Source organism: Phasianus colchicus, chromosome 1 (assembly GCF_987193195.1).
Source record: "Phasianus colchicus chromosome 1, bPhaCol1.hap1.1, whole genome shotgun sequence".
Lineage (NCBI taxonomy): Eukaryota > Metazoa > Chordata > Aves > Galliformes > Phasianidae > Phasianus > Phasianus colchicus.
This window is the reverse complement of record NC_143436.1, coordinates 13,005,107-13,030,895: the sequence shown is the minus strand read 5'-3', so window position 1 is coordinate 13,030,895 and position 25,789 is coordinate 13,005,107. Positions and strand designations below refer to the sequence as shown.

The 25,789-nt window shown below is 38.3% G+C and overlaps 1 protein-coding gene across 8 annotated transcripts in view; it reads right to left on the bottom strand.

The window, feature by feature from the left end:
* The window catches only part of MAGI2 (membrane associated guanylate kinase, WW and PDZ domain containing 2), a 708,093-nt gene that overhangs the window by 61,014 nt on the left and 621,290 nt on the right, over positions 1–25,789 (bottom strand). For 2 of the 8 annotated variants that reach the window (XM_090135412.1, XM_090135428.1), the window contains 5 exons: positions 25,215–25,404; positions 14,254–14,292; positions 8,954–9,048; positions 2,098–2,290; positions 1,120–1,206 (listed from right to left, as the gene is read on the bottom strand). In XM_090135412.1, the coding sequence (XP_089991538.1) occupies positions 1,120–1,206; positions 2,098–2,290; positions 8,954–9,048; positions 14,254–14,292; positions 25,215–25,404 (604 nt within the window). The remainder of the gene's footprint in view (positions 1–1,119; positions 1,207–2,097; positions 2,291–8,953; positions 9,049–14,253; positions 14,293–25,214; positions 25,405–25,789) is intronic. The other 6 variants (XM_090135446.1, XM_090135442.1, XM_090135418.1 and 3 more) reach the window with 4 other exon arrangements.

The following is a 25,789-nucleotide window of genomic DNA, read 5'->3' as shown; positions in this document are numbered from 1 at the left end:
TGTATTAATAAAATAAACATCATCCAAGGCCAGGCTGCTGTTTTCTCAGTCAAGTGTGTCCTTTAGTAGTCCTTGTGTAACTATGGAATAAAGTGATTAGAGAGAATAAGGAGGAAGAAAAACAAACAATTATTGTACTCCTGTGTTAGAATTGAAAATCTCCAAGAGTTATTGAACCAAATCTGCAACTAAATGCCATAGTTGGTGACAAGAGAGATCTCATTTTCTGGCTGTCATGTTTCAGAAAACTGAATGCTGTTTGTATCAGTATGGCTGCAACAGAAAGGAAATTATCTTACCCTGCAGACTGACCAAGAGCTGGCTTGGACATAAATAAATGCAACTGAAGGCCATTAAGCAAGCATAGGAAAACAAAGATAAAGGAAAAAAAGTTCAAACAGCTACCTGATTGTTAACTCGACAAAAGATATTCATCAGAAAAATTACATTTTGCTTCTGCCTGTGAAGAAATGGCCTTTCAATCTGTGGTTTCCTAATCAAATTGTGCTCATGGTTGGTGAGAGTCTGTTCCCAGCCTGGGAGAGGTCTGTGTGAGGCGGTGGACTCAGGCTGGATAAAACATGGACATCAGCTGTCAGCCATCAAGTGAGGGCAGGGTGGCCCCAGTGTTCTCCACTCCATGCAGCCACCTTGGATGCAATGTGGCTAAGGTGATCCTACTTCATTTTTCAATTATGCCTGCATCAGTCATTTTTAAAGTCTCCCACTAAGCTTATGTTGTAAGACAAAAGATTAAAACTCTGTTCATCTATAGAAATGATTAAATATTAACGAGTTATACACAAAGCTCCCCAGCATGGTGCTCTCGGGGACCCAGGATAACTCCAAGTGTCTCACTGGCTTTCACCATTCTGCGTGCCAGGAGACTGGACTGTCTCAGACCCTGAACTTTAACACATACCCCTCTCTACCCCTACATAGAATAGCAGAATCACAGAATTGTAGGGGTTGGAAGGGACCTTTAGAGATCACCTAGCCCAAACCCCTGCTAAAGCAGGTTCCCTCCAGTAGGTCACACAGGAAAGTGTCCGGATGGGTCTTGAATATCACCAGGCAGATCTGGGTAAGGAGCTGGCTCGCAAGCACCCGGCACATTACCTTGGTTATTGGCCATTTTCCTAGTGCTTGGGGAGCTGCAGGGGGGCGTCGCGGCGGGCGGAGGGGGCCCTTTCTGGCTGCAGGCCTCTGCAGTTGGCAACAGAAGAAAGTCAGTCTTGTGGCAGCAAAATGGGGCCACAACGGGGGGCTGCGGGATGACGGGTGCGTTGAGGTTGGCTTTGGGGCAGGGGAATGGAGGGGAGCAGCTCAGGCAGCGACAGCAGTCCAAGGCACAGGAGGTGGGCGACAGGACAGGTTGGAGATGTGCTCATTTCTGGTGCCTCAGCAAATTGCACTAACCTCGTCCATGTTAGAAACAACACACTTCTTTCTTGGATAAGGAACAGTAGCAGTCCACTTCGACAGGTGCTGCTGCACATTTTTCCAAATTTGTATGTTCTTCAGCCTATTCTAAACGTTTTATACTTCAGATCATTCATATTGTTTTAGCTCTACTCCCTGGAAGTGTCTGCTTGAAGGGAGGAAGCGACCCTGCTTCCTAGCAGCCATTTCCTCCCTACAGAACAATATCAGCCAGCTGACCTTGTATTTGGGGCAAAAATCTCCAAATGGCATCAGTGAGACCAGAAATGGGCTTTAACACACACAAGAGTGAAATGAGTCCTTGTACTAGACAGTTAACAGTCTCTGAGAATTTCTCTGGTTGCTTATACACACAGTCAGCGTTAACAGCTTTAATTCAATGTGAATATTTTGTCCCAAAAGCAGACAAGAGGAGACAGCACAGACCAGGACAGCACAGAACAAACCCAGAGCAATCATGGCACACTGGGGCTGCCAGCAGGACACCCACTTCTGCAGGAAGCAACACTCAGCATTAGTGTTTTCATCACAGAAACAAGGGACACATATTTACAACTATCTGTTCTTCAAATGACGGAAAACATTCACTTCTATCTGTCAGCACCTGCTCATGCTGATAGCAGTGAGCCGTTTTTCCCAGTCTTCTTTACTCACCCGTGGGTAGCACCTTTCTCCGCACAGTAAGATTCACCTGCCCGTTTCGGGCAGCATTATGCATAAGATCAATCACGTATCGGTGGGTTTTGCCGGCCACTGGAATCCCATCCACATACACCAGTTCATCACCGGGATGGAGGCGACCGTCCCTGTCTGCTGAGCCCATTGCAATTACTGCTCCGATGAGGATCTAGGCAGCAAAGGAACAAAGCCCTGATATATATACAGAGCACACAGACATTTCCCCCTTGAACATTACAGACATTTTCCCTTTCTGTTAAGATACAGTTTGTGACTCAGCAAGATCTGTGTGTTTCTGAAAGCCATGTTCCTGCACTGTAGGTGTGACTGAAGACGTTTTCTTGCTTTTGGTGAGAAAGCAAAATCCCGATCTAAGGATTATTAACCTGCTATCTTCAAATCAAGACAATTTATCTGTAAGGGATGGCGAGTTCATATAGCCTACATTTTGCAGAATATCTAAACAGATTAATTCAATTTAATGGTCCTGTTGATTCAAATTCAGTTAGTCTGCATATTTCTTACTTGAAGCTACTTACTGCTGCACTGTGTAAGCAACTGGAGTAATGTGGCATGGTTTAGTGGACATGGTGATGGAATGATGTCTGGACTAGATGATCTTAGTGTTTTTTCCCAACCTTGATGATTCTATGATTCTATCATTCTGTAATGCAGTTGAGGTCAGTTGTGGAAATGTCCCCTTCACATAGAGTTTGCTTTGGGACTCGTTAGGGGAAAAAAAAGTGCTGTATTAAATATCACTACTCAGTGATATTTAATTGCTCAGGTAGTAACTGATTAGCAAAATGAAAAAATGTCAGCTTACTCTGTGCAGATGTTGTTTTCCCAAATCGATATTAAAAAGTAATTTGTATGGGACATATAAGCTAGTAAAAAATCTGTTCAGAACCTTTTAATGACTTTCTCCACTTTCTATGCACATAAATCCACATAATTTATTAGAGGAAGACATATATATTTTCCCTGTGGAATAACTGATAGAACAGTCAGGACTGATTCTAACAGATCTTGCTTTCTTTGAAAGAATATTAAAGCATTCACAGAGCAAGTTCCAAATTTTCTTTTCTCCTCTTCAGTGCTAGAGTGAGCCCAGAATGATGGATGTGACATGCTGTGTGACAATCCACTTTAAATAATAAAAGATAAAAGCCATCTCGTATTGCTCTTCATGAAGAGCTGAAAAGGCTGATGTCGTAGTCGCACAGGTGGTCTTGTTTTTTGCGGTCTCAGCTACAGAGTTGGAAGCACCCCAACAGAGTGTTTCAATGAAACTCCCCGTGTGGAGCCTGCAGAATTTTCCCCATTTTCTGTCCTGTCTTTGGCTCACTTTTGCTTAGAAAATGTAGCAAGGACAGAACAAGATCGGGCATTTTCCTGCTTCCTGATGTTATAAGCAATACCAGGCTGAGTTCCCAGAGATATTCTTTCAGGTTCTCCATTCTCTTCTTCAAACACTGAAAGAATATACCTCAAAGCTTTGGAAAACACTTTGTGAAAAATCCAGCTATGAAATATGCAGTTATTCTTCACTGAAGAAGAAATGATCTGTGCAAAGCCAAATTTAGCTGGATCTCCACAAAGTACCTCAAAATCTTCGCATTTGTCTATCTTGTCAAAACTTTTCTTAATTATCTTGGGAAGCTTCTTTAGCTTGTAGGATTGTAGGGATTATCTTCCTTCTTTTGCATTACTGGATATTTGCAGTTTCTTTATAATTGATTCTAGGCTGCCAAAATATTGAACAATTTGTGCATCTTTAAACTTTGAAGGAGCATAAAGGCAGCTCACAGCATCAGTACCTACTGCAAAATGCAAAAACTCTTCCACTTATGAGAAATCAAGTAATTACTTCTTATCTTTTCAATGTCTACATTGGAATGTGATTGTGTGACTGATCTGCACAAACGGACACTGCTGGACAAAAGCAGCAGGGCTACTTTGAACACTGCAGGTAGCTTGTTCGCCAAGACGACGGCCACCGTATCTGTTACTGGGCATATTTAGAAGCAAGTATGACTTCATTCTCCTTTTTCATTTTCCATGTTTGAATTTGCTTCTTATCCACTATGTGCTCTCATTTCATGGCTAAGTAGTTTCCATAATAGCTATAAATTCTACAAGCAAAACACAAATTAAACAAAATATTTATCAGGATTATATTACCAGGTATGAGATTACTTTGAATGCATAAGGAAAAGGATGATGACATTTTTGGCAATAAAGAATTGTGTTGTGGAGAAAAAGGTAATTTTCACCCACTGTTTGAGATTAAGCATGCAAAATGGTGGGATTAGGAAGATTGTGACACAGCATAATCTGAATATGAAGCTTGGATTTTATAACTTATCCATGTTAATGTCTGTTTTGGTACTGAGTTTCTTTGTGACACTTGCTAATTATTTGACTTTATGTTTCAGTTTCTCTCAATATAAATAGAATAGATTCACAGGCACGCAATAAAATTTATGAAATAGACATCTAAGGTGTGATAAATCTCATCTAATTTTAAATGTCTGTGATGTCTACATCCAAGATAATCTTCTGAACTGTAACCAATGCTAAAAATAGGAGCTCCTAATGTGTGGTCTGAATTACCCTAACATTCTGCTCTGTAGACTTCTGCTGTGTCTTAGAAATGTCTCTTGGCACTGAGCATAAAATACTGCAGGTCGCTCTGAAAGTAATGCCTCCTATTTATTTCCATGGAAACTACAACAGAGGCAGTGAGCACAGTGACGCTGTTTGATAGTGCAAATTCTCACCTACAAAAAACTATTTTTCAACAGAGTCACCACCATTAGCTGTGTGCTTTTGCCAGTGATGAACAAGTGCATTTTGCACTCATGAAAATCTACACCAGCAAAGATGCCCCACCGTTGCTGTCGCCACTATTGAAATGCAGAACAAACCACCTCACTGTTCTCACATCCACCATAAACATTCAGCAAGAGTCAATGTCAGTGATTTTATCTGCACAGAGGAATTCAATGACACATCTTTGCTTCATAGACACCGCCACGCTCGATGCCATTTTGTCAGACTGCCCTGCACTGCCATCAGTCACACAGCAACAAAATGTAAGAGAATATTGGTGGGAAGGTTCAATCTCTACTGCAATACCTCCATCTACCTCTGACATCGTGGACAGGATAATAAAATAGGAGGTATTACTTTCGGAGCAGCTCACGTACATCTTGCAGGCGTTTATGAAATGAATCCCAGCCAGGTCGTGTTGAAAAGGAGAAATTTCTTACTGAAATTATGTGCATGATTTTGAGTTTGAGCTGTTTGAATGTATTCAAAACACTTCCCCACTCTGGGATGGCAATTTGTAGCTCCAGCAGTATTATACCCTTTAATAGAGTCATTATCTATAATTTGCCAGGCCATAGGGAGATGTAATAAATACCTTTGGTGGCTTGATCTCATGAGATTCAAGAGGTGACTGGAACTGCACAAGCCACAGTCATGATGCTTGAGATACCTTCATAAACGTAAGTCTTTCTTTTGGAAAGCATCTTTGTGCTTACAAATATTTAAAGTGGACTATTCCAGCAGCATTTCCTCCTTCCGAGGTGCTGAGCAGCTAGTGGAACTAGAAGCAAACTATGTTACAGTTTCTCTACAGTGCCAGTACTATTGTTTTGAAAAATTTTATGTGGATTCTGCTTCTTTGAGAAACTTAATGCCTTATGCTGAAAAATCCATACTCCTTTTGAGGCACCAAACCACAAAGACAAAAGGCAAGGAAAGTTTCTTTTTGTTCTGTGTTACCTGACTGCACAGCAGGAGAGCTGAAACAAGCATTTCAAAGAGTCTCAGTTCTCGTTTTATAGGAAATGCAAGGTTTGGAGCACAGGCAGAAGCTGCTGCTCCTTTTCTGGAGGAGAAAGGAATAGGAGGCTGTGGGTGGGCTGTCTGTGGGGGAGCAGGGAAGTAGTGGAGGTGAGAAAACAGAGTTAAGAGCTCTTGTATTTGGAGTACAAATGAGATAGAAACTTTTTTTTTAAGTGGAGCATCCCTGCCTTCTTTACTAGGGATGAATGTGGGCAGCGAAATGGGTGGATGGGCACAAAGGGAGTGAGAGCTGAGATGTTTGGCACTGCACCACCTAACTCTAAGGTTCCTTCTGCCTCGTAGGCTCCTCAGCCTCAGGCTAGGTTCTCCTCATTCCTGGGAGCTTTGAGAAATGGTTTGTGGGGAGGCATAAATCCTGTCAGAATGACACATCTGGGGGTAAATGCTTTTGTGTTTGCAAACCCTGAAATAGAGGCAGCTGCTTTGAGGCTAAGTGCAGGCTGAGAGCAATTGTTGGTTGGACAGAGAAGCATCTTAGGAGGTGGTACACAGAAGGCAGCATTTCACTCCTGCTCTTCAAAAATAGCAAGTGCTTATCTCTGCACATGGTTTCCAGCTATGAGCATTTGTTTGACTTCAGACAATAAAGCCAGGACAGTCCTTTGCTGAAAAGAAATTTGAAAGAACTGCTTCCTCTGTGACAGTTCACTGCATAATGCCTATGGCTGGGGGGCAAAGGACTCCTTTCAGAATTCCCACTCTGCTGGGTTTTTGAGCTGAGACATAAATTCATGTCTCTCACAACTCATGCAAGTATTCCTAACTGTTAGAGTACTAGATATTCTAAATCAGTGCTCACTCCCTCCTTTAGGTGGAAATCATTTCATTTTATATAAATGATCATCTTCTGGATGAGGCATTTCAGCTGCACTTTTCCCCTTGAGAATGTCATAAACCTCCAAACTGCAGAGCCAAACACACTCTCAGTGACTACTTAATTATCCATTTGTAATGAAAAAAGGAATTGAAGGAGAAATCAAGAGAGACTTCCAAAGAATGCCTGAGCAGCTCTATAGCCAGGGGCACTGTCCCGAGAGGTGGGAATTGCCATCAGGTGCCACTGTCCTAAGCAGGTAGAGATTTCCAAATCTTCCACAGGTGCCAATTTTCTGCAGGATAAAACAGACCGTTTCCTCTACTTCCTAAGAGACTTCCTTTTTAGCTGCTTTCAGTGGGCAAACTTAAAGAATGCACACTGACTGGGCCATACAGAGAGGACAGGGAAGATGCTTAGGAGGTTGTGAGGCCAGTGGCTTCATGGCCTTGTTTGGTGCACTGGGACAAACCATAGCGGAGCGATGCCAGAGTGGCTTCAGGCACACTTGCAAGTGTTGGTAATGAAAGTGTTATTTTGATACTGAAGTCCTTCTGTATAAACACACCTTGGTTAGCTTTGAAAATCCATTCCAAATCTCAAATAGAGTCTTTGTGTTTCAATCTGCGCTTTGTGAAATATCTTTTCCAGAATACAGTGCACTTGCTTCGTTTTACAGGAGGCATCAGTAAACTATATTTGATACTTTGATATATTTGGTACTTTGATAGATGTTGACAACTTCAGCACAGAGGATTTTCTGTGTTTCCTAGGACCATGTATTTGTTAATATTAACACCTGAATGACAATGGTATCTCTCTGTAAGAATCCGAATACAGAATATATAAGCCTATCAATTAACTATACATTTTTTTGGAAATGGTTCGCAGTGGTAACACTCAGAACTCAGACTACACATAAGGTTGTGATAATAAAATGTCATCGGTGCAGACCTGGGATTAGTTCTCACTAACAAACTACTTACATCATTATGATGTTATATCATCAAAGTTATTCTGAGGAAGTACCAATTCTGCCTTCCCTCCTCAAATCATTTTATTTACATACACATCTCACTGTTTTACCAAAATACGTACTCATTTATTCTTAAAATTGTATATATTTTATACCTGTTTTCACCTGTGATAAATCTAAGTGGGCTTTGGCTGGTATTTTAGTTAAGGGAGAGTTTACTTCCAAACAGTATAAAGCTAACATTGTTATGCTAGATGCTTCACATGATCATATTATCTAACCTGGAGCATGGACTACAGCTCCCAGGTGGGGCCTTTTGTGTTTCTGGAAATAAATGGCATTATTAATGGTATCTTTTGAACTTATGTATATATGTATACTGCCAACATTGTACACAGTTAGGCACTGTCTTGAATAATTTGTCTTTTAAAATCTTCTCCCCTAAAATTAAAATAGTCTTGGAAAGTCAGGATGGAAAGTAAAGTGTTGAGTGGTGCATTGTGTCAAACCTGGTGATTCTAACTTAATTTACCGAGACATCTTTCAGATGCTGACAACCTGAAAGTTCTGTCTTTATCTACAGATGAAGAACCATTATGCTTTAGTGGTTACACAATGCTGAAAGAGTCACAGAATCATAGAATGGCCCAGGTTGAAAAGGACTACAGTGATCATCTAGTTTCAACCCCCCTGCTATGTGCACGGTCGCCAACCAGCAGACCAGGCTGCCCAGAGCCACATCCAGCCTGGCCTTGAATGCCTCCAGGGATGGGGCATCCACAGCCTCCTTGGGCAACCTGTTCCAGTGTGTCACCACCCTCTGTGTGAAAAGCTTCCTCCTAATATCCAACCTAAACCTCCCGTGTCTCAGTTTAAAACCATACCCCCTTGTCACCATCCACCCTCGTAAACAGCCATTCCCCCTCCTGTTTATATGCTCCCTTCAAGTACTGGAAGGCCACAATGAGGTCTCCTTGGAGCCTTCTCTTCTTCAAGCTAAACAAGCCCAGTTCCCTCAACCTTTCTTCACAGGAGAGGTGCTCCAGCCCTCTGATCACCTGGGTTCAGTTTGTATTATTACTATGCATTATTTTTTTTTTTTTTTTTGACTTCTACACAGAAATTAGACACAAAACAAGGAAAGTCAGGAAGAAATAACTCACAGGCTGTCCAGGCTCATCTCCTCCAAGGATCCTGAAGCCAAAACCGGACTCCATTCTCCGAAGGTGAACATCCAACTCCTTGTAATCAGGACCTGGTTTAAAGGGAAATGCCACTGAGCAAGTCATTTTTTTTTTCCCCCCAGAGAATTTTCATCACCTTCCCTCCCCTTTTGTGTTCATTGCACATGACTAATGGCAGCCTGGTTAGAGCTGGTGGAAACAAATGGGACACAATGCATTGTACACAGACAAGGAAGAGACACTTGAAAATGTAGGTGCCCTACAGAATGATTATGTTCAATAAAATACACTAAACCCAAGCTACAACACATTCACATGTGAACAGTACTGAAAAAGTCTTTCCAAAATAGAGGTTATAAAGGTGCCTTCCTCCTAAGACTGCATAATATTTTTCTGTCCAGCCACCTCTGGCATTTAATCTGTATTTTCCTTGCAGTTTGTTAAAACCTAAAGAAAATAAACTGAAATGGGAGATAAAGATACACAGAAAAATTATCAGTCCAACTTACAAAGATGAATAATCATTACATGCCATTTTAGTTCCACACACACAGAAACCAATGTTTCTTTTAATATAATGTAGCTTTTAACTACACCACTTTCAGATATTACCTCCAATAAAGAATTTTCATGAAAGCTATCACTGTGAGCCTCTAAGTCGTAAGGTTTAAACTGAAAACTAACATCATTTACTTGAATTCCGTAATGCTACTCAATTAAGGTCTCAGGAGCTTTACAAATCATTAAAAATTGCACTTCCATATGCCTGCATAACATGCCTGTAAACATATGTTCTGCACTGGAATGTTTCAGTTCAGGAATGTACAGTTTTCTAAAAATTGGTTTCATTTAAAGGTATCCTTAGTTTCATTTGAAAAAGCTAACTGTTTTGGGTCTTGATGCCCTCAAAATACAAAAGAGAAATTTTAAAGAAAATTTCAAATAGTATAAAATGGAACCGTAAGTAGTTAAGGGATTGTGAAACTGTTTGTTTGGACTATCGCTTTGTCTGAACAATCAGAAATACTTTGAGCTCATCAGCAAAAGCAGGACAAGCTATGAGCATGAATGGTCTTTTCTACAAATTATACTCTAGTCTTTAAGTTGTGACAGCTTTTGTTGCATGTCAGCTTGTTGCCAACCCCAAAAGACAACAAGGGTTGAGTAGGTTTATTTCAGCAAACTGTTCCTAATGTCTCCAGTCGTGCCATGTTTCCTCAGGAGGGGTGGAACTACAGATGGCTGAAATACTGTGCTTCAGCCACTCTCATTTACTCATTTCCACAGAGCATCAGTGGGCATCTCACAAACTGCAGGGATGGACAGATCCCAGATCCAGGTTGGAATTAAAACTGATTTAGTTTAGTCAGATCATGCAAAGGCAGACACAGAACTACATGCAATGTCTCTGTACTATGATCATGCCATAAAAATCCTCTCTAGAAAGCAGCATGGTACATTGTTCCAGCAATGTATATTGGTAGGAATGAGACTGAATCAGTGCCAAATGCTTCAGCTGGTAAAATGCAAGTATTACCACTCTAAAAAAAACAAACATGCTCTTCATATATTTAAAGAGAAACTCAAACAGATCCTAGCAGCTTATTATTCTGACTTTCTTTCAACTTATTTGATGTTTCTCAACACTGAATAAGAGAACATATGAAGTGTGTACGTTAATTTAATGCAAAGGTTGTTCAAAAGTTGTGAGAGGTAAAGCAATTTCAAGATGAAAACAATACTCCATCCTTACCTGACTTGCTTATACAGCAAAGAACTTGGCTTATTATTAGAGATTACCTTGCAGATAGACACAGTAGGATCTAACAGTAGGTCTTAACAGTCAAAGGCACTGCTTCCAGCAGTTGGCTACAAATTAAGCCATACTTTTTTTTTGGTGCACACATGAGTGGATATGCAGAGTTGGGCAAGTATAAGAAAGTTCAGTTGTGAAAAACACATGCTCTGGCACACGGATGAAGAATTAACTCGAACACATACATTTACAACACTGATCAAAACCAATGTCAGTATCAGACTCTAAAATAAGAGGCATTAATTTTTTAAATGAGTCTATTTTTCTATTTGTCTAGAATGGACCACATAAGACAGGTTGGGCATGAAAAGATATGTGGGGATATTCTTGTTTTCTGAATTCTAACACAGTTTTGGATTAGCTAACTGTAGCCATACCCTTGCTCAGAAGAACCTTTGTTTCCAAAGAGGTGAAAGTCTATCGAACCCACTCTCTTCCAACTCCTCTCAGGAAAATGAGTTGCCTTTAGAAATAATGCTCTTTTTTGTTCCACTGAGCAATACAAATGGAGTAGAAAGAACTATCCAGCTCATCATCTAGTCCAGCTCCCTGCTATCACAATTTTTTTTTGTGAGCAAACAGCTCAGAAACCTTTTCAGTGGAGACATAAATGAAGAATGCACTGTGTATCTGAGCCTCTTCATGATCTCTGTCACTAGGTCGCCTGCCTCCTCCAGCATTTTTACAGGCCATGATTACACTTGTTTTTTCACTGAGATACCATACTGTCTTGTCCACTGACTGACTAATATACTTGAGCGCATTTCCTCCGTTGCTGTTGCTGGTTGTTTCACCTTTCATGCTTGTATGACTGTTGTCATACATGATGCCATTGGCTGCACCGATGCCTCTCCATTGGTCTGGAGACAACTACTCCACAGATACCTGACATCACATGCCTAATATGGATTTGACTTTGTGCTTTGTTTTTGTGCTTAGATCATTAATAAAAGTGAAACAGAAGAGTTACTGCCAGGCTTTCCACTCATCCCTTTATTTCAGAAACTACTCTTTTAGTATAACTGCTTACCCACTTTCTAGACATTCCTCTTTATATTGTGTTAAGCACTGTCTTCTACAGGCTAAAATGGAAGTGCCTCAGTTACAAGTGGCAATCAGTAAACTGTCCAGCCGAAAGCTAGATTGATTAAACGTGCCACTAGTTAGGTAGAAAAAATCAGTTATCAGGTTAGTCTGTTGCCAACAGCCATTGTTTTTTTGCATTATGTCTCAGTCCACCACCATACTGGTAGTTAATTCTCTTTAACTGAAAATATGTTGTAAAGTCTTGCTGATCTTTTTTCTCCATTTCTTAAAGCTACATAATTCATTCAATATGACATGTTCTTACTACAGCAGCCCATGCTTTGTAGATTTACCAAAAATCTCTACTACCATAGCTAGCTAGCTATTTCAATATTCCTAAATGTACAGTGGTCAAGTACTCCTAACTGTATAAGTGATTACATTTCCTCTGATATATCTTTAGAGCTCAGTTCTCTAGGATTCTGGCATTTTTTGTCATCACAAAGGATTGTTAGATAAGCTGAATTTTGCCTTTTCTTGCTGGAGCTGATTTTCAATTGATCATACTCACAAAGAAAATTACCTATACTTAAAGTAAAATGACACTTCTGGGCCTTGCAATAGACAGCAAGCCGTTGGTTAATATGACTTTGTTATGGAAAATATGCCTTTTTTTTTTTTTTTTTTCCTTTAGTAAGCTATATTGGAACCTCATGGTTTGTGTCAGATTGGAAGAAATGAACAGGTTTGCAGGCAGAGGAGTCAAGCCGAATCTAAATTAGTATAGTCTTTTACACAGTTTACTTTTACTTCCACCCAACATTCATCTGAATATCCTATGTCCTACCAGTTTCACTGTAAAGAGACTTTTAGCTTGATGTCGGTATTTCTGAATTTATAACACAAGTATCTTGTGCAAGAATAATGTTCCCTGCCCTCCTTTACTTTTTTGCATGTGTGCACTGGAAAAATAACTTTAGGTTTTCCTGTTAGTAAATTTATTGCCTTTTTATAATTATAGCATCTTGTTTATTTCTTTTCCCTTGTGTAAAAGAATACTCTTTAAAATAATCATTTGGCCTAGAAGAGACAAAACCAATTCTCTCTGCTACATTATAAAACCAGCTGGCTCCCCATGAATTTAAGAGTGGTATAGGAAAAGCTGCAATCTCATGATTGCTGCACAATGAGGATGATAAAGAGCACTGAGAAACTCTGCTTTTTGGTTCCTGACAGAGAATTTGCTTCAAATGTAAAGGCGCCAGAACAGATTACTTCTGAACAATAGTGAGATCTTGTAGGTGCAGATGTGATTATCAACTCCCAGGTACATTTCTGTACTGTATTCACTTAAATTCCAACATGCATTACACATTGATAAGTGTACTTCCAATTGTTTCTAAAATGTGTGTTGAGAAAATACATTTTTGGCAATGATTAATTCATTTTCTGTATGAGTCAACTTGCACAAATGCCAAATGATTTTTACAGTGATAAAGCTGGTATTTGAAGCTATGCTGTAAGTGTTGAGAAGGATTTTTTTGTTTTAATTAAAACTCATCTACACTGCAATTAAAGCAAAGACGAAGAGCTTGGCTGTAGTAATTTTATAGTCTTTCTGGATGTTTCCTCTTCATATTTATAGAGAGGAAAAGCTAGTAAATATACATATCATTATAAAAATAATTAAAGTTTATTTAAAAAAAACAGTCAAACCTATTCAACCTATAAACTCTACTGGGGTATGCAAAATCAGCCTCAAATCATTTTTAATTTAGGAGCCCTATGCAAGCTGTGTAGGGCTAGAATAGACTTCAGAGGGATTGTCAAAACAGCCTTCTTTGTACGAGATGTCGTGTTTTAACTGTTCACTTAAGATTACATCAGTAAATGAAACAGTGCTGCTTTTCAATCACATCCATTGCCACTGTACAAGACTGACATTGATTCAAACAGCAGAGAAAGCTTTTTTTGAAATATTTTGCTTTTACGTTTTTATAGAATAAGATATAAGTGCGGTAGCAAGGACTGTTTGGTCTGCATAATGAATCAGTTCTGTCCTTCAGCAAATAATAATTTAATTTCATTTTTTTGCACAAAGTAATGCTTAAGATAAATTTTGGACATGAGCTATAGAGAATTATTAAGTTAAAGGGTGAACACTAACATGCGAAAGCAGATGTAAAACACTAAAACATACACAAAGACTTGCTGAGGAAAAATAAATCCTTCTTGCTCAATATACAAACCTACTGTATAAAAAGATTGAGACTTAGCATTCTATAACTCTGCAAAACACATACAAAGATAAAATGGTGACTGGTCAGCCGTGACTGGCCACAATCTAGAGAAATGATTAAAGAAAGAAGAATTACTCAAACATAAAATGAAGGACAATTAGTTTACAGGACAATGAAGACTGAATAATACTTGCCAGAGGAATCCACTCGAAAACCAGTCCTGGGCAGCACTTGTTCTGAATAGGAAAATGGGGAATCAAAGATGAAATAAATTTCTCAATTTATTTAAAGATGCAGCATCACTTTCTCTGCTGTATTTTGAATTACCAAAGGGCAATTTCCAATTTTTATTGCACATTTTTTTCCTCTTCCCCTCCTTCCTGATTTTTTAGATAGAACATGTATATGTTTCTGCTACATGTAGAACTCTGTCCATTCAAGTAAAGTGAAAGAGACGGCATGATGGTAGCATTCCTTTAACAGAAGATTGTTTATGATGAAGATAAAACAGTTAATGCATTTATAATTATGGAGGTTAGTGACAATATTTGTGCTTATTCAAGCACAGCAATAAAATGAAAGGTTTAATGGCTGTATTTAAATGACTTGATCATTGCTTCTATCCAACTCTACTGCAAACTGTCTTTTATCATCATGAAGAACAAGATTTTGCCAGGGGCCAATAAAAACAAATGATTGTATGTAAAGGCAAATACAAGTGAATTCACTTGGCATGCAGGTAGTTTCAAGGTAGCTGCATTTTGCATACAGGCCACTAATCATTAGTTTGTTTTCACATACAGCTATCTTGCTGGCATTAGAGGAGTCAGGAACAAATGCATAGCTAAATTCACTGTCACATTTCTTCTGATGATTTTGACATGCTGTAACAGACTTTTTGTTATGATCCCTGCGGTATCCAAAATGGAATGCAAAACATCCTAGACCAGAAGTTATTTGCATTGGCCTACTGAGAGTAAACAGGTAAATAAAGCACTAGCATCATCATGTGACTCTAAACCAAAATATCATTACCAGTCACATTACCCCCAAAATAGATAGATGCCACCAAATGCCTTATTTCTTTATTTTTTTGGTAAATGTATTTACATGATTGACATGACCCGCTCATGGCTTCTGTTTCAGAAGACTGATACCCTGCTTACCTAAGGTCTAGAGAATCGAGTGGACAGAAACACCCCTTTGATTATTGTGCTCCAATTATATTTGTGTTCGCCTGTTTTGTCATAAGTTGTGTCATGTGGGCCACAGTGTTTTAGCTTCTAGGCGGTTGAATGTCTTTACTTCAGAGGTGAAAGGTAGTTCCTTCACATGCTTTAGATTTTATAAACTGATTTGAGATATCTCAAATGAGAGGTGCTACCTAAATGTAAATTAGCATCTTAGACACAGATGCTGCTCCACTGGATGGATTGGATGCCCCGTCCCTGGAGGTGTTCAAGGCCAGATTGGATGGCGCCCTGGGCAGCCTGGTCTAGTATTGAATGTGGAGGTTGATGGCCCTACATGTGGCAGGGGGGTTGGAGATCTGTGGTCCTTGAGGTCCCTTCCAACCCTGGCCATTCTGCGATTCTGTGATTTTACTGCAAACTTGGAGAAATGATTCTTTTTACTCACATCTTTTCAATGATTTTAATGTACAGAAAGCAATTTCATCTTAATAGTCTCAATAAGCTGAACACCCAACCCTTTTCTGTTGGTCACCCAGCTGGAATTACTCTTATGAGCTGCTCAAAGATTAGTTCATTCTGTTTCCAGTTCTGCTTCCAAGCACTCTAATATCCCTTAGATTTGACCTCAAGAAGCAAAGTGAAAGAAGAAAAATGTGCTCAAATTGTGACAAATTGGGGAACAACTTGTTAAGATTGTAACTTTTTTTTTGTCAGTTAGCAGTATCTTTTGGTAAACTTCTGACTGTACTCAAGCAAAAGTGCCCATCAATAAACTAGTTTCCTTCACAGATGCTGCCCATTAAGTCTTACCTGGCTTTTGATCCAGTATGGGTATCTTTTCTCTGAAGAATCTCATATAGAGTCCCTTGGTGTTACTTGTCATTACTACTCATAATCTACCATTCAACATCTAGCATTTGTTATTGTTGCAATTTAGAAATTCACACATATGAAACTTGTTATTTTGCTATGCTGAGCTGTTGAATCAAGCCTAAAAGTTCTTAAACATATGACTGCCAGAAAGATAAATCAAAGTGCAGACCTTCATTTTTTGTAAACACAGCAAAGCTGCGTTCCAATTAGGAGGAATGTGCTACCAGCAGTAGGGTCTAGGATCTTTGTAATTCTTTCTGGCACTTCGAAAAATAGAACATCATCTTTAAGTGTTTGGGCTCATGTGATAGGCAAGCTGTTAGCAACTTGTAAAAAACGTCAAGAGAGATGAGATCCGAAGAACGTTTAACATAAAATAAGAAGTTTTATTGGCAACATCTGCCCATGTTAAATGCAGGTTACAGGTAGTTCTTTCTAAAACTCATGTAACCCCAGGCTCAAAGACCCTAGAAACAGTTTTTAAGACAAGAAAGACCACTGGTTCCCAGCCAGGCAGAATGCATACCATTTCTACACATCCTGATGTCTTCTATCTACTAAGAACAAACTGAACTGGTAATTTTACCAAATGCTGACAGATTCTAGCAAGATCTTTTTCTATAAAAACCTGTGAATTACTTTTTATAGGCAACTAACCTTTAGGTATGGCAGTTCAAAACTTTCCATGTACTTCCTGTTCTATCAGTAAGTGCATTTTGGCATTTTCTAATATTTGACTACATTAAACGTCCTGTCTCCATCTTTCAGGAAATGTGGCAGCATGTTCGGAGAGGGCAGCACAAAGAGACCAGGCTGCCTGGTCACCACAGCTATGAACAGACCTTTAAAGTGCATGCAGACAGCACTGCAAATATAGAATGCATTACGATTTGTGCAAGTCTTAATGAGGGAAATCAGAGGAGGGAGATGATGGAGGCTGGGTTGAGGATTCACCAGTATGAGAAGAGCCTCTCTAGTGTCCTCCCTGTCCACACCCTACATTTTTTACTTCTGTAAAATTAAAGCATAATGAGAAGAATGAGTTCTTTTTTCATAATGTCTCAAGAAATCACTATCAAGGCATCTATGTTAACTGATTTTTTCCTCTTTTTTGCCTTTTTGCGTTTCTTGTAGATGCATCTCAATAGATTAAAAAAACACAATCTCAATTTTTCTTTATCTCAGTGGTTTAAAAAAAACAATCATAGACTATTATCCATGTACTCAGCATCTGTGCGGGCCAAAGCAGACATCAAAATATTTCTGAAATGAGTCTGCCTATCTCCAAGTGATCCAGTTCTGGTAATTTCAGGGGACAGCTCTGGATAATAGTAACCTCCAGTAGCATCCTACACACAGAGCCTGTCCTTCCCATGCAAATATGTCTTTTCCTTTCCTCTGTCCTTCAAAGCAGCAGCTGAACATATATGTGATGGCTGCAGAGCCCTCCCTGATGTTGCATGGAAAGGGTGCAGCTAGAAGGGCAAAAGAGGAGGTGTTTTTGTTGGGACAGACTGTTTCAGCAGCAGCAGCATCTCCAGGCGCTGTTTCACTGCTGATACTTTGCATGCTGGAGTAGATGGCAGTGCAAAAGAAAGCTCTGAATTGTGAGGCTGTTTGCTGCTTGCATGGCCATTCCCTGCTTTACCCCAGCCCATCTGCTCCCTGTTGGATTCACCTGCTGTAACCTGTTCTTGAAAACTCCTACTTACTGTGGCTCTACAGGTTCTCTAAGAAATCCCTAGAAGTACTTATAAAATATCCTTGCATCTAGAGTTGCTTTTATAATCTTTATCAAATGTAGCATGCTGCAGTTTTATCCCACTACTTCTTAACTGGGTAGACAAGGAGAACTTCTTACTGCTCTTTTCTTCTGTAGTAACTTTTATACTTTTAGATTTCTTCTAGACATTCCTTTTTCATGGGCTAATCCAGTCCTCTCAATAAACTGGATAAAATAAAATGGAGATTCAGACTTGCAAGCTCAAACAGTGACTAAAATGCCAGTCACCTCTGAGATTACTTCTCTATCACTTCTAGGAAAGGAGTGAATTCACAATAAATAGAAAGTTTGCTTGATTTGTTCAGTTCTGGTTTCTTTTCCTTATTGAAAGTGGTTAAGAGCTGCTTCCATTCTCTTTAGAGTTGGTCACCTCACCTGAACCAAATATCTTACATTCCTGTTATCCATCTGTCTACAGGAGGAGATAACAAAGTTTCTAATTTGGTAAGGTCATGTTTCTAGAGGAAGGAAGATTTGTAGTATCTTTTATTAGACCAGCTGTTATACCGGAAATAAAAGACTGTAGAATTGCCTCTATTAGAAGTCATTTCTAAGCTTCCTAGATCTTATTTCTAAACATCATAATATAAAGTGAAATTTCTAGGAATTTCTAGACACTCAGAAGCAAGGAGAAATACTACCTTACTCATGGCTAACTCCAAGTCACGTGCACAGTTATATAAGGAATTCTTACTTTTCACTGGAGGAGCACAGGACATACTGGTTTGGAAAGATTTGTGGTACACCAAGATTTTGTCCAGGTCAGATGAAAGGTTTGTTATTAGAAGACAGGATACTAAACAGCTTGCAGGTCTGGATTATTATTTAATTTAAAATAATTTACAGAATCTCAATTCATTTTAAGTATTTGTAGTTTTGAAACTGAAATAATAAATATTTATGAAAATGAAATGAACTATAAACCAGACACATTCCTGAAATGAAAGTGATGTTTCAGCTTCTCAGTTCTACTCATGCTTTAGGTCAATGAGAGTTGTACAAATGAACAGGATGAATATGATCACATAATGATGCCCTTTCCAAATGTGGGCAAGGAGCAGACTGAAGCTGCACACAGGTGATGTTGTTCCCATTGGTCTCATGCCCTGCTCTGCAGGAGATGATAATCTGTGACCAATTTCCAACGCTTGCAAGTCAGTAAGTACTTAAACTAGTACTTTGACTTCTAATGTGCACCCTATTACTTTACAGATGAAAATCTATTTGTTTACCCCTTAATGAACTGTAAATTGTTTGAGAGAAAGGAATACTGCATCTTTAATACTGCAATCAATTGTAAAACTGACACTTCAGATTGGTGTAGGTCATTTGGGATCTACTTTACAATCCAGCAATCAAAAGCATTTTACATCCACAGTACTGTGATGATGGTATGCTTATAATTCCATTTGAAAGTGCTTTTGGTTTTACTGTCAGTTCTTATAAGCAGCAAATCCATTTTGCCATGGTGAGTAACTCTTCCTGCAGTGATGAACAACATGAAATTATTTGAAGTTGGTCTGCTAAATTTCCTCTCCTTTCATTAATAGTAAATTCTTACCAAAACAAAAAGAAAGAAAGAAAGAAAGAAAGAAAGAAAGAAACAAAAAAAAAAAACCCAAAAAAAGATTGCATTCATTTAGTAATATGAAGTCTTAATCTTTTTCTAGCTCTTAATCTCTTGCTTGGGGTAGAAACAGATGTAAGGAAAACAACTCGTTCTGTCTGGAAATTACTCAGAGAAATTATCTTCCTACAACCCAGTTGTTCATACTTTAGGTCAAGGACCAGTTTGATGCTAATACACAATAATTAGTAAATTAGTCTATTATTTACTAAGTGAAGGCAGGCATATCTCACCAAGGCAGGAACTGCTGAGCAGAGAGGCTGAGTGATATGGCAAACTGAGCACAAAGAAACTTTCAAACTAGAATCCTTCACCCATACATTCATATTTCTATAATACATCAGATTACTATGTATTAAACACTATCATAGCACTATGAATTACACTGATTATTTTCCAATTAAATATATTTTAAAGCACCATAAACAAGATGTGACATTTCCTGCACTAAAGGTAAGTAAAAATGGAAAAAAATAAGAGGATTTTTTTTTTGCGGGAGGAGAAAGGGAGGGCTGGTGAGGGGCAGAAATACTGTCTGAAAAAATGGTCCTAATAGCGACGTGAAAAATTTCCTTCAATTTTTTAAGAGCACAACTGTGCAGGCCTTCAGCCAACAAGCACCAAGTAAAACATTCTGGTTTGATGTAGGCTGTGCCATAGGCCCTCTCAGGTGATAATGCATTCGGTTCTATACACTCCATCTTTTTAAAATGTTCTATGAGTATCAGAGTTAGAAAACTCTGATGGCCTTAGAACTTTTCTGCAAAAATGGTATTTTCAAGGTTACACATTATTGATCTGTGTAACACTGTGTGAAAAATCTTTCCTATTGCTGATACCTGGAATTGTATTTGTTCTGAATTTTTAAAATTCTATTTCAGAGGAAAGACAGCTTGGGAATTTGTATTAAAATGCCTGGTGTGACCCTTAGTGAAAGTCATTCATAAGTTTCTATAAGAAAACACTCTTATTTCATAAAGGCTAATAACAAATTATGCTAATACCATTTACTATCTATAGGCTTCACAGTTGTTGGTGGACTTTGCTTTTTGGTTGCTTTCCAGAAGGAAAAGGAGTTATAGTACATAAGACAGATAGATGGTAAATTTGAAAAGAACTTGGGAAATTCGTGATACCATGGTGAGGAGAGAAATTAACATGGGAGATTTTGAAAGAAGGCATCTTTGTTCTTCTGAAGATGGAGCTGTAATTGTCCAGAATTCACTTTTAATGAGAGCTTATCACTAGCTTATCTTGTTCTTCCTACTGGCATTTCTGTGTCACGTTGCCACTCTTGTACTACAACACTGACTGAATGAGAAATGTAACCTAATTACTATGAAGAAATGTTTCATTTCGCTGTTTTCTTTAAAGAAACTTAAAGCCAAATTTATATTAAACATTTTATAATGGGAGACTATGGCATTATGATTCCCAGCAGCTTTGAGCTCCCTGTTTGAGTGATGTCTGCCTATGTAGGCTTCTGGACAAAGTCCATTTTTGACTGTATATTTACAAAAAGCAGCGTTCCATATAAGTAATAAAATAGGAAAATCTTTGAAAGCAAAAATGTTAAATTCAGGAGAGTAAGTTCTGCAGCGCTCATTATAGCTGTAACAAGTGGTTCACATGGACTCACAATTTGTTTTATTAACATGAGATTCCTGATCTGATGTGTCATGTTTGATTTTCCTCATGATAATGAGGTATGATTATCCTCAGAGTCACAGTGCTGTCACTTACACTACAAGATTTTTCAAAAGGAGAAAAAAGTTAAAGGATTTGTCTTTAAGACATCTAAATTGTATATTTGGATGGAAAAATGAAAAATAATCCAATTATTTGAGCAGGGATTCTCCTCCATTTCTAAGTTTGGTGGAAAATGTTGACAGCAGAGAGCTGCACAGGTTTTCTTTAATGGGGAGAAGAAAAAAAAAGCAGCAGAAGAAATGTACCTGCAGAAAGGAGTGAGAAAGAGTAAGAAAACAATTTCCCTTCTTTTACTTTCAGACAGCTGTTTTTGAGGATGTGACTTCATCAATCTCGGGAAACACTTTATTCTCCTTTTTGTCTATTTTGAGCTGCTGAACAGAGCTGATGGCAGGTGACAGCAGAGGAAGGTGGCAGCTGCTGGGTAAGAGCTGACAGGCAACAGCTAACAGGTGACAAACAATTTTCCAAGGAGCTACAACTTACAAAATACTGTTGCACTCCAGTTTTCTAATTATGCATCATTTGATTCATCTCAGATCCATATTGCCAGAACAGCCTCTACAAAATCATTTCAGCTTTTGTAGAGGTCCTCTGTAACTCAAGTGTGATCATTAAAAATTGAAATCTCCCTACTGCACGGGGTCATGCAGGCCCTTCACACACCTGGGGCAGAAAAACACTTCTGTAGAATGAAAATGATTTTCTTTTGTGGTGACTTCATGCTTGGAGACCCTCTCCTGCTATCAGTAGGTAGGGGTGAGCATATCTAGCGGCCAGAGCAAAAGCTTGTGATAAAGCTTCTTGGCTCTAGCTCTTGCTCAGCTTTGAGTCACGTCACTTGCTCACACCACTACACTGTGATGCACAATGCACCCATTTCCTTGATGGGGAAGCGGGAGGCTTTGATGTGGTTCTGGTGAGTGCTGCTTGCGGTGAATCCTCTGATCCATAGAAATTCAGAGCTATAGTGGTATGGAAGTGAACCGTTTAATAACAGCCCCCCAGTGAAGGGAACCAAAATCCAGCACTACTTTTTCTGAGTTTTCCAGGTCATGATTGTTCACTTTCTTGTGCTATTTTTAGGAGACAAATCTCTTTCTTTTCAGGTCTTGCCAAGAGATAAGGCAAGCTTGCTTTGAGATAAGGAGGACTTGAAAAAATACCAAAGGCTGAACTTTTCTTGTGCACTTAAAGACAATCAGCTTGACACAGCCACATGGCAGGAAACTAAGTGTGTATTATCTTGGAACTGCCTCCCATATACTGAATTTAGATGACAACTTCTTGACTCAGTAATGGATTTCCTGCCTGTTTTTTTCCTCTCACTTCAGGAAATGCTAGCACTATGTAAAGAACAAAATCAAAATAAGAAAACAAACAAAAAACAAAACAAACAAACAAAAAACCAACAGAAACAATGGCGTGACAAACTAAATTTGTGGATGTGCTGATGGCATTTATGAAAGAAAAATGTCAGGGACATGAAAGATGCTTGAAAGCAGTTGCTTATGACCAAGGGATATGAATGAATGCAGAAGAGATCTGGTTGGGAATAGTGGAATCAAAGCATAGTGGAGAAGTTTTTAGCATGTGAGTCAGAAGAGAAGAGATTAAAGCTTTCAAGGTTAGCTGGAAGATCAGGACACTTAGAAATCTGAGAGGAGCGGTTACTGCAGTCTTGCTTTCATCCCTCACCTTCTTGTTCTGGGCCTAGGAGTTTCATCATTTTAATTCTTATTTTGGCTAGGTTGCTAGTTTCCATTTCCCTCTTGGACAGAACTCAAATACAGTTATATCATCTAAACACAGGTTTTAGCATAATTCCAACCTATGAATTATCCATTCTTCCTCTGGCACAACATCTGCTCCTGTACAAAGTAGACTGTACCAATCAAAGACTAGAGTTCATGTTGGTCAAGGAAGCAAACAGAAAACTCATAGAAGGCACCCACGAATGATAATGAATCACTTCATTCTTTTATTGAATGGTGCAATGTATCTTCTGGTGTAGTGTGTCATTGGCTTAGGTTGTAAGCTAATCTTTGTCCTTGACATTAGGTCTATATTCTCACAGTCCTATGAAGGGCAAACATTGACTGAGCCTATTTGCTTTCATTAGTATTTATGGAAATTTTATAGGTAAGGAAATATTGATATTGAGGATCAATACCAAAGAAGGTGCAGTATAAGTATTTCATATATAAATATGACATATATAATTTTTTTCTTGTCTTTCAAATATATTTCTCTTGGTATAGGAAATCTGTACTTTTCCACTCTTGTCTTGGTGGCTTTAAGCACACAGGAGAGTTGTGACCTTGTTGAATGGAAAGTTCAGATTTTTGCTTAAATGCTTCACATATAGAAACTATCCACATGTGAAGCAATTATTTACAAAGGGTTTTCCTATCCTTAAAGCAATAAACAAAGACAAGAGTGTTTCCAGTAGAGAGGATTAAAACCCTTGCTGACTATGAAATACTTCACTTGTTTCATTTCTCTTTATAGTTCCAAATCCCAGCACTCTGTGGAATGGCATTTCTGCTTTGGCAAATTTTAATATTCTTTATATTTATATATAATCTATCTATCTAACTATCTATAAAATACACTGAAACAGTTCATAATCAAAGATCAAACAGTTTTTACAGTTTTTATAGTTATTATATAGCGGTTTTATAGTTTTTATAGGGGATCTGCTGCAAGTCCACAGATCTATATTTAGGGTAAATAAAATACATGGTATTGCTGAATAATGCCATTAATGTTTTATGGCACTTAGATTTAAACTTTGGAACTTCATTATAAGCACTTATTGAAAGAATGGAAAAAAAAAAGTAAAAAGGAAGAAAAATCTGGACTGTGAAAAGTGAATTTTTAGGTGACAATTTCTATTCAAGAAAGTTTCCCTTACACGGTGGTGAAAGATGGTGGCCCTTGTCATAGTGACAAACAATAGAGGAATGTGAGATGCAATTTAGATACTAGGATTAAAATTAATTTAGAGTTGGTGTAAAATGAACTCTTATTTTCCTGCAATGTTGAAGACTGGAAATACCAAAGCCAAACATGAGGTGCTGAATTTGTAACTAAAGAATTAAGGACAAGGTACTGAGAAACCCTTGTTGAGGACAACAGTATATTTCCTTCCTTTCCTTTACCATTTTGCACCTCCCAGATCATAGATTATGATAGATTAGGGCTCATCTAAAATAAATAAGTTTATTTGCTGTAGTGCAACATTTCACATGTAATTAATAATTATAATTAATAAATAATCATTAATAAATTAATAGTAATTTGGGTTATCAGATAAAGTAATTTATAAAATGAATTGAAAGGTGATGTGTGCAAGTAAAAACTGCAGAGAAGAAACTCCCAATTTTGAAAAAATGTTCTTTATGGGAAGGAATACATTAGTTTAACCCCTTTTATTCTTGTTGTTGAAAATATGTGGTATATTACTTAAAAACAAAATTAAGATAGGCAACTTAGCTCAGTATTGTTTTATTACTATGAATTTCTTTCTAACTATCAAAGACAGTGTCATAACTTGTCACAGCCATGTTTATCAAGTGAAAGAAACTGGAAGTTTCTTCTATAAATGTTGATCTGAAAGCAAATGTAACAACTATATTGATAATTTCACATCCTCTTATTGGTTAATCATAAAGAAAACCAGCACATCAAAATAAAGTGGCATATATACTATTCACTAAGGACTTCAATCAAAATGAGGAGAATGGAAATATTAGGAAACAAAACCGTGAAAGAAGCTTTAAAATCTAGGAAGATCTTGGAAAATATGTAAGTGCTGATTTTTTGAAATGCCTTATATTAATTGGAATTACAGTTTCTTTCTTTAAATCACAAAAGTTAATTAAGGAGAATTGTGTCAGCAATGGCACATTCATAGGAAAAAAATTAAAATATTAAATGGCCAGCAGGATGAACAGGATTTTCACTTACGCCTACTTTCATAAATAGCTCTTGATTTCTCATACAGCTCATATGGGTCAGGTTTCCGTGGATCAAAGGCCTCTGTTGAATCGGGAAATGAACTCCTGTGAAGAGTGGGTGGGTAGGGAATATTCTGTGGCATAGCTGGAGCAGATAGGCTTGTCTGAGGGCTGCCTTGATTCTCCCATCGTTCCATCACCTGGAATAAAAACACACAGAGAATAAAGCTGTTTTGCAAAAACTGCATGTGCCACGAGACAACAATTTCAGTATAAGATAAGGCATTCTGTTAATTATCAAATCCCTTAACTGTCTTTTGAGAGGAAAGATGTGCATTGTATGCTTTAAAATTACTTGGTTGAATTTGTCATTTGTCCCTCATGGAAAGGCGTGATCTTTCTCGGAAAATATGATCCTGTGTGGATTAAGACCCACTACCCTGCAGTGTGTGGAATGTCTCTTACAGAATGCCCTGAGCTATTGGAAAGCACTCTACTAAAGGCAAAATTTGTGTGACTGTGAAGATAACAACTATCATATTCAGCAGAGTATGTAACTGAGGAGGAGTGCTTAACAAAGAAGTG